At 40.9% G+C, this 10,000-nt stretch overlaps 1 protein-coding gene across 5 annotated transcripts in view; it reads right to left on the minus strand.

The window, feature by feature from the left end:
* LOC147011629 (SAM and SH3 domain-containing protein 1-like) overlaps nucleotides 1–10,000 on the minus strand; it is a 150,137-nt gene that overhangs the window by 35,708 nt on the left and 104,429 nt on the right. For all 5 annotated transcript variants that reach the window (XM_085858574.1, XM_085858573.1, XM_085858572.1 and 2 more), the window contains exons 2-5: nucleotides 9,944–10,000; nucleotides 9,501–9,548; nucleotides 3,286–3,335; nucleotides 2,713–2,753 (exon numbers count right to left, since the gene is read on the minus strand). The exon at nucleotides 9,944–10,000 is cut by the window's right edge and continues 69 nt beyond it. In XM_085858574.1, coding sequence (XP_085714700.1) covers nucleotides 2,713–2,753; nucleotides 3,286–3,335; nucleotides 9,501–9,548; nucleotides 9,944–9,976 — 172 coding nt within the window. In that variant the 5' untranslated portion in view covers nucleotides 9,977–10,000. The remainder of the gene's footprint in view (nucleotides 1–2,712; nucleotides 2,754–3,285; nucleotides 3,336–9,500; nucleotides 9,549–9,943) is intronic.

Consider the following 10,000-nt stretch of genomic DNA (forward strand, 5'->3'; position numbering starts at 1 on the left):
AAATCAATAACAAACAAGAAAAAGAGCAATCAGAGATTGCAAACCTTCACCAGGACTTCTTTTGAGTGGTGTGTTTTATAGGTTTTTGAGGTAAATCCAATATGGCTGCCAAACCATGTGAACTGTGATGTTATATGTGTGACTCTTTTGTTCCTCATGGACAGGCATGGATGTGACTGATGACGTCATTAAAAAAATTTCTGTGGACCATTTTATCCCGAGATGACCCTCAAAAATTTTCATACTGATCGGATGTGGCGTTCTACTTATACAATTATGTCATCATAACGAGGGCACCTATGATGTCATTTAAAAAAATCACTCTCATTCCCCATGTGGAGTACTTGCTATTTGCCAAGTTTCAAAATTTTCCTTGGTGCGGTTTCAGAGATACAGAGGTCCAGAGTTTTTGTGGTTTTTCAATATGGCTGCCACACCACGTGACCTATGATGTCATAATTATCATTAAAACATTCCACATGAGTAGTCACATTAATGGTGAAAATTTCGTCTCAATCCGACAAGCGGTTGCGGAAAAAAAACACGAAAGTTCTGTGTGGACAAACAGACAGACTGACAGACAGACAGACAGACAGACAGACAGACAAACAGACAAACAGACAAACAAACCCAATGCAAACCCCTCTCCGAATCCTTTGGGGAGGGTAATAATTATGGGTCACCTGATAGTAGGTTTCCAACAGGAACAAGACCATTGGTGTTTGAGAGAAACTGAAACAAACAAACAAGAAGCAAAGGAACGACAAACCCAAATAGGTCTCTTTTTTTTCCTGTACAAAGTCGAGGCTCATGGAGGAGCTCGAAAGCTCGTGGAAGCCGGGTCTCCTTAAAAGGACAAAGTCTGTCCCATGCAATAGCATCGGCATAATATTTGTCGGTCTTTGTAGACCCGGCCCTTTCGAAGGATATATTATAATCTGGAAAACATGACCGACGTGGAGTCCTCAATGATGGCCGTGCTGTGACCGAAACTTCATCCTCACCTTTTTTTTTGCATTACATGAGATGTTTTGCTTTGACGAGGTGTAATCTATCGCAATGTTAACCGATTACCCATGTTATCACCCATTTTCACGATGAATACCCATTTTCCATGAATACTATTTTTCACGAAGTTAAATGCAAAAGTTCAAGGAAGTGATTGATGTACATGAGGTGTTTATATGACCCAGGTGATTGTAGCAGGTCGCAAAGTTAGATCAACACAAAAAACCCTTTCTGATATTCTAAGCCGGAAATGTCAAGCCTGTTATTTAATCATATTAAATGTGAGAATGCCAAAAGCTTCGGGTAATGTTGGGATATTTTATTGTATTTGCCGATGGGCTGAAACAACAGGTGTACGTACATCTCAAGACCCCACTTCACATCACCGGAAATGGTTGGAGTCGCACCTGAGTGGCATTTGATGTGAAGAGACTTACGACAGTAAAGTTAACGATGGTGGGGTTAAAGGCGGAGAGAGTAGTTTAAGGTAGAAGAAGTAGTTTAAGATGGAGTAGTTTAAGGTGGAGTAGTTTAAGGTGGAGGTAGTAGTTTAAGGTGGAGGAAGTAGTTTAAGGTGGAGGAAATAGTTTAAGGTGGAGGAAATAGTTTAAGGTGGAGGAAGTAGTTTAAGGTGGAGGAAGTAGTTTAAGGTGGAGGAAGTAGTTTAAGGTGGAGGAAGTAGTTTAAGATGGAGGAAGTAGTTTAAGGTGGAGGAAGTAGTTTAAGGTGGAGGAAGTAGTTTAAGGTGGAAGAAATAGTTTAAGGTGGAGGAAGTAGTTTAAGGTGGAGGAAGTAGTTTAAGATGGAGGAAGTAGTTTAAGGTGGAGGAAGTAGTTTAAGGTGGAGGAAGTAGTTTAAGATGGAGGAAGTAGTTTAAGATGGAGTAGTTTAAGGTGGATAGCATAGCTTAAGGTGGATGTTGTAGTTTAAGATAGAGTAGTTTAAGATGAAGTAGTTGAAGAGGCTGTCTGCTCTGCTTCAACAACATAACAGCACCAGAGCAATGGTGATGTGAACAGCTCCTTGATTTGATGCTGACATTTGATGCAGAGCAATGAAGGTCAGAGTTCATTCTACACCTACCCGTGTGTGCGCTAAGAGCACGGCGATAACCAGCGAGCTACGCATGACTGGTAACCTAGTGACATGAGATGGTCTGGTGGATGTGAATGGATCCCAGGTAATTTGATGAGTTTGATACGTCATTTCCAAGGTGATGTGAACGGGCTTACGACGGAATGTCACTCCGTTGCAGCGCCGGAGTATGATCTGGAGCATAGATGTGAAGAGTGCTTAGGAGCACCCGGACACAGCTAGAATGCAGTCGTGTCTCTCACTGCCACGTTGGGGTTGTGGACAGACGTATTGGGCCCCTTCGAGTATGAATACACCAAGTGCACCGAAAGTGGACAACCCCTGAACCCGATTTCTTAATCACCATATTTGTTTCCTCAAAATGGAGTGCTCAGTCCCCACCGATCTATCACCGGAGGGCACACACCAGATTCCCCACTTTGTTTCAAAGCGCGTGCATTCTCAGAGAAGTTTCTGGAAAATGGGACCACGTACTTAGGGACCAAGCTTGATTTTGTCATGTAACATTGTAATTGTGCTCATACTCATGAATTAGTAACTCGATAATTCAGAAAGGATGCCGGTGAGGCTACGGCCTGTGGTTGACAGCCATTAGCAGAAGCTTCTTACCGACGGCGTCGTCCTCCGAGGTGGATTTCAAAAGGCAAGCCCTGAGGAAAGACAATACAAAACAGATTGGCCTTTATGAATAAATTGCAGCTCAACTCTATATTACGGGATTCAAACGAGCCAACAAGCTGACCTATCGAGACAATGCGCATAACACAAAGAAAACCATGCTGAGCAATTCACAGTGGGAGGGAGAACAGAACTGTGTTTTATTTAGCCACAAATTCCACTTTCATTCTCAGCTCAAATTCGATGGAATCTGATGTTGTAAGGGGTAACTCAGTTTGTCCAACTGAGCTGTCAAATTCTGGGTTTGAATCGTCGCGCAGGTGGACGCGAATTCAAATTACCATTCTGCTCTGGTGCACACAGGACTACTGTGTTTTTAGAGCACGTAGCAACTCGCTTGTGGGTCGTAATTATCCCACGGTACTGTGACCGAATGCAAAACCACTTGTGATAGTGTCAACCAGCACCACACAAACGATCTCATTTCAAGCTTACCCATAGTTACAGAAGCTAATGGTTAAAGATTGACCGATTCGATGAATATAATCAATGAAAGGTACTCACTTCCTCTCGGGTTCAGGGGTTGACAAGGCACTGCGGAAGCCCAGTGACACCTGGGGACCCAAATGCAGAAAGAAAGAATGAATAATTACATCTGAACAGGTAAAAGAATCGTTTTGCACAGTATACTCTGAATTACACAAAATGGCTGGACCCCAAGGTAGCCTCATCCAGGTGAAACCGTCCCAGACAATGAAAACTGCAGAAAAAGATTTGTCAAAACTGTCAAGCTGAAAGCAATTCGAAATGTCAATCCGACATCCTTTCAAGCCACGACTGGCACAGAAACACTAAAGGTAAGTTGAAAAGTCTCAGCATAAGGTACCGCGAAGTAGTTCACTGAACAGCCATCGCTGAAGTCCACAGATGCGTTGAATACGATGCCAATGGCATGATCAAGGTGAGAGCGATGAGATTGGCCAGTCGATGAATTGCAGACTTTGTTTTAGCCTTTCCAACATGCAAGTTGCATCATTAATGGACGGAAGTGGATGAGCAGATCAAAATGCGATACCGTCCCTCCAATGTTTGCAATCAATTATCCAAAGCCATTTTGATCCGATCCTTTTTTGTGGATTCCATATCTGGACGTTCGAGTAGCCATGGACGAGATTGCGGTGCAGGTAGATGGTATGAGACAGGCTATTTTATTACGAGGTAAATCAGCTCAAATTTTGACGTGTCCTTTTCATTTTCAAGTTTCTGCTTCAGCCTTTTAATGCGTAAGAGTAATGCACTGCGTAGACCCATGAGTGGGTTTGTGAGACCACGAGACATACAAATGGAAGATCCTCGCATGTGCACGTGTCCAGCACCGATCCAAATGATCTGCAATAAATCAATTTGTTTGCTTCCACAAAATCATTAAAAAAAAATCCAGTACATATGTAAGGAACCTCAAACTCCCCAAATCTTTTGGATTTTCTTGAAGAAAAAGTGCACGTCAATATATTAACTTAAGTTTCCCCATTACATTAATTAGCATTGGAACTTGCCCCAGGAGGGTGGGAGTGCCCATTTTGGCTCACCTTCAGTAGGTAATTTCAGGTGGTGATATTTACACCACGTGATATGTTTTCTGGGACACACTGCACAGCTGAAAAATTTTTTGGCCATACTACAACTGTATTTTGCCTTACTAGACCACACTGTAAAGTACATATATATATATATATATATATATATATATATATATATATATATATATATATATATATATATGTAGTCATATATGCATTAGCTCCATGATATGAAGATTTAAGTCAACATCAATTATCCTCATATTTTCACGTTCATTGAAAATCCATATTACTTTACGTTTCCATAAGTTATCATATTAAGATCATCTATTAAGATTAAGATCCATCATCTTTATTGGCATGAGCAATCGTGGAAATTGAAAAAGTTACAAATTCAGTATGCTCGGGGACTTTGTGGTCAAAGGTCAAAAGGTTCAGGAAGTTCAAAAAAGGACAAATTTATATATGTCTAATCAGATTCGATGGCTTATGGTTAGAACTTCCACTGTGAGTTTGGGTGATTGGTGGTTCAAACTACTGGCTGAGTCATACCAAGCACTTATTTAAAAAAAAATGGTCCATGCTACTTCTTTGCTTGACACTCAGCATTTAAAAAGGATAAAGCATGGACAATGAATGCTGGGAAGGCAATGGCAAACCACCCAATATAACCCTTGCCATGAAACTGCTTCAGCAGCATCAACGCTCTGTAAATGGAGTATGGTGCAGGTTTTTATTGTTATAAGAGAGAAGAGTGTGGAAATACATGAGGATTTTATCAATGATGTCTAATCTATATTATAATTTCTCAAGAGAAATAACTGAACAAAATGTCTAACTTTCTCACTAACATGTTTAACAAACATGCCTAAACATCTAAAGACTAAACATCTAAAAACTAAACGTCACAACATCTAAAGACTAGCATACTGGCACGGCTAACTGTCTATCTAATGTCTGATAACCATGCCTAAACATCTAAAAACTAAACGTCACAACATCTAAAGACTAGCATACTAGCACGGCTAACTGTCTATCTAATGTCTGATAACCATGCCTAAACATCTAAAAACTAAACGTCACAACATCTAAAGACAAGCATACTAGCACGGCTAACTGTCTATCTAATGTCTGATAACCATGCCTAAACATCTAAAAACTAAACGTCACAACATCTAAAGACAAGCATACTAGCGCGGCTAACTGTCTATCTAATGTCTGATAACCATGCCTAAACATCTAAAAACTAAACGTCACAACATCTAAAGACAAGCATACTAGCACGGCTAACTGTCTATCTAATGTCTGATAACCATGCCTAAACATCTAAAGACCAAGCATCTAAAGAGCTAAAGATAAAACATATATCCCTCGAAAGACTTACACGACTAACTGTAATGTCGAATGGGATTATTTCCTCGCAAATGGGAGAATAATTTTGTTAATTTCTCTGCAAGTCTGTTGTTTTCCACAGAAGGAGAATTGCAGATTAAAAAAGAGCTTCCAAATCCATTTATCCTGAACATGACGTGCAGAATATCTGGTCTTAAAAGCTGATGCGCGGGATAACTCGGACGTAAAACCATGTACCCCGAGGGTCAGACAAAATTGCCGTTGGAATAGTGTCCTGTCTGCCAAACACGTTATTAATGGAAGGGGTAAATAATGAGTCATTCGGGTGCTATTAGGGGTTTTATAGGACAATTATTACTCTGCCGGACACCACCTGAGGGAAGCTGCTCAAGTCGAAAATGACGATTGTTATTTGTTTCGATTTTTCATGTAAACAAAATCAACAACTTCATAGAAAAGGTTTGTTTTGTCTGCAGCATCTAATAGCCCAAAGGATAGGTCTTTTTTTTAATCTTTTGGCCACAACCATTCAAATGATGATACAAGCACCAAATTTTGCACACGTGTTCTTTTTGGGTAATTTCAAAAGAAGAAAAAAAACGTTTGGCAACGAAATGTCCAAGATGGCCGTCATTTTTCAAGATGGCTGCCAATGAAGCCCTTGAATCGAATGCATTTGCACAAACATTTGACTGAATTGCCCAACTCGAATGATCTTGGGGTCGATTTACATGTTTTTTTTAATGTGTGCTGACTGATTTTGCAACTTCTGCACCCCTAAAATGAATTATTTCATTATTTCTGGTTTGTTTGATGAAATTGTTTGCTATTTTGGTTGTGTCTGCACTGTATATATTACATAATAGTTTGAGTGTCGTTTGGGGTGTAGTCGTAGAGGTAGTGCTTTTTCTTCAGCAGTCAGTCACACCTCTGAGATGAACTACTTGCAGTCATCCTCACTACTTACACAAACTCTCCCTTCTGGCTCCAACGAGTTGTTTGTGCACTGCAATGGCCACACCCTAATAAACTGTGCTGACTCGCAAGCTATACAATGTGAAGGGAGCATGCAGAAGGACTCTAACAGGCATGAAGTCAGCAAGAAGATATGGATATCCATGGGTGATGATTAACATCAAAGTCAACAGAACAGGAGACATATTCAGGAGGACTATGCCATGAAGGAGTGAATGTTGATGCATTACCAAGCACACTGGTAACATTACTGCTGTGCATGGACTTCAGTGTCAGCTAATTAACAAATGTCGTAATTTAGTGTCCAAAATTTTATCAAATTACCCCCATACCAGTGAGACAACCATTCCTGAATTGTCAGGATATGCCAGCGTAGGAGAGCAGAGGCAATGGTGATGGGGTTTTCATCATCCGGATGGTGTACAGATTGCACAGAACTTAAATGTGGCTGGATTAACGATTAGGCATGGTGCATATCAACTACTTAAACAAAGTTGGATCCCATACCAACCTGCATATGGTAAAAAGTGATAAAAGGATAACCCCTCAACCTTGAACCATTTATCGACAGCTTCTGTAAGATAGCCGCACTGTCGAAATGGAAAAATGACGGGAGTAAATTAATGTTGCCTTTGTCAGCAGTGCAGAAAGGCCTGGTCACCCTTGAGCTCTTACAGTCCAAAATCTGATGAGTACAGTAATATTGCAGCGAATGTTCCTATGTTTCAAGCCGGCAATGCTCCACCAATCATGGTGGATGAAGGTGATGGAATAGAATAAACTTTGATCAGGAACAAAACAAAATACTGAACCAAAGTTATCGACTGATGTGCAATAACTCCAGGCTAGGAAGACCTGGGATGCCAGGCATGCAGAAGTGGAGAGAAAAAGTCCCCTTGTGATCAAAGCAAATGACACAGATGTTCCAGTCGTAGCGATTGCTGCTCAGCTGTCATCCCTGCAACAGCTTGGGTTGCACAAGATAATGGATTATGTTTGGTCAGGGATCCAGTCTGAGATGGAGTGCAATACATGACATCAATTCTGCAATTGGCCCAGACAAGACGAGCAAAATCCTCTTCTTTCTTCCCTTCACTGGTTGTGATGTATCTTTTGCTTTCCATTGCAAAGTAAAACGTCTGCATGGCTGATATGGGATGTGTGTGCCGAGGCATCAGATGTCTCTGCTAAGCTAAGCCAATGTACACCAATAGTCAGAGATAATGACCTTCAGGTTTTGGAGAAGCTTGTCGTCATTGTGTATGACAGGTCCAGTACAACTACTAGTGTTAATGATGCATTCCCAGACCTATTTTCCAGAAAGCAGAGGTCTAGTGGATCAACCCCACCAACTAAATCCACCATCTTGCAGCATACCTAGCTTGCTGCTTACCAAGTAGGATGCATATGGAGTCAGTCAACAGTGTTCCAGCCAGAAGCTCAGAGCCCTGCTAACTGGGGATGGATTCAACAAAATGAAATGTGGCAGATCTGCTGGACTACACTTCCCCCGATTGCAGAATGTTGCCAGGAACTCACAAAATCTGGATGAAAGACAGAATCCCAATGGAAGGTGCAAATGTTATTGCTTTGGCCTCATCTGCACAGCATTATGTAGTTGTACACGTCAAGACTAATTTTCTACAATAATCAGAGATATTCAGCAGGTTTTAGAGAGTAGAATTGTTGAATCAGTCTTCGTACACTCAATAGTCATGCTATTATTTCCCAAGGCAGGCATTTGGGATATATTATGTCTTACATCCACACCACAGTTTTAAATGCATGACATATGTTGAAAATAAACATACATGTAGAAATAAACATTTATCTTGAGTCCGTTGCTTTTAATATTAATTTAATTTTTACTTGAGACATTTTTGAAACTGATTTTATTTGTCACCTTCGTTTTAATCCAGATTAATTCCGCAATACCAGTCATATACTCGCATGACAGTACAAATTATGTTTATACATTGGAAGTTGCATAATTTCCATCAAAGGTATGAAAAATTGTAAAAAGAAGTAGCAGAGAGCTTTGAAAGGTTCTAAATCAAATTCAGCAAAATTAAAAACATGAATTGACATCAAGATCATTCAAATTGAACAACTCTTTCAATTTTTTTTTAACAGAAAACCATAAATCAAGGCTATCATGAAAAATAGCAGCCATCTTGGAATTTTAAGTAGAAATCAACATGGCATATGTGGTTTGACCCTGGGATCCCAGAATCGTGAGCGAGGTGCTCAGATGGGAGCAGTGAAGAGGTGAAAATGTCTGTGTGACCAGAATTATTATTTTTGAACAGGAGCTTGAAAACCTGTTTCCATTAAGCACAGAACATCGGGATGCAAGTAACACGTTGATACAGGACATGGGATCCAAAACTACGGTCTGTCTGGATCTCACGCTGGGACATGTGCACCTGCCAGGACACCCCGAGTGCTTTTAATTGCCATATGACGAGATGTTCGAGATATTTTCGAGGTGGTGAAAGCCAGGCTGCCAACATGTCTCAAGCCCAGCAGATGGTGTGCTCGCTCGCGCGCTCTCTCTCTCTCTCTCTCTCTTTCTCTCCATTATCAGTAACGTCCATAACTTAATGTGTATGGCAGAAAACAAATTATGCACTGGAGTTCGACCAGCTGGCTGCAGGAACAACGTACACATTAATGTCTAAAAAAAAGCCTTCTTGTGAATAAGAAAAGGACATCAATGGGTAAATAAGAAAAGGTCTAAAATGGACGACCTCAACTTAATCGTGCCAATTCCGAACTGCCGGAGTGTGTGATGAAATACAAAAGAGGTCAAGCCATTGGTAGTTCTGAAACCCATAGAGACAACAGCCAGCAAGTAAAGGGTGAACATACCTCGACCTGCGTTTGGCAGTGCTGTGGGTTTATGTCCGGTGAACCATCCTGCAAAGAGATAAAACAAAGGCAGCATGTATCCTCTGTGTCATGACCTCATGAATTCAGTAAAAAAAAATAAAAAAATAATCGAATTTAGTCCTTCAGTTCAGATCATAATTCAATGGTTTAAAATAATCGCTCCCAATGGCCTTTTAAGATCTAGTTCTTGTCAATTTTGGTCCATCCATAGATAAAGGGTCAGTCGAGAAGGTAAACACATCTATGCTATTTTCTTCAATTTGATGGCCAACCATGTTAAGGGCTTCCGCAGCACCTCCAGTTGGAAGTGGTCTTCGATTCTGAAATAGACCAAGTTTTACAAACTCGATTACTGTACTTCACCCCCATACCAGAATACGATTGACCCCCCCCCATCCCGTGCCCCTACTTGGCCCACTCACCTGTGTTTCCCGGGCCATCTGCCTCGCCTGCATCTCTTGCAACCTCTGGTACACTTC

Source organism: Eptatretus burgeri, chromosome 15 (genome assembly GCF_056783735.1).
Source record: "Eptatretus burgeri isolate ZD-2024b chromosome 15, Ebu_testis_v1, whole genome shotgun sequence".
NCBI classification, from domain to species: domain Eukaryota; kingdom Metazoa; phylum Chordata; class Myxini; order Myxiniformes; family Myxinidae; genus Eptatretus; species Eptatretus burgeri.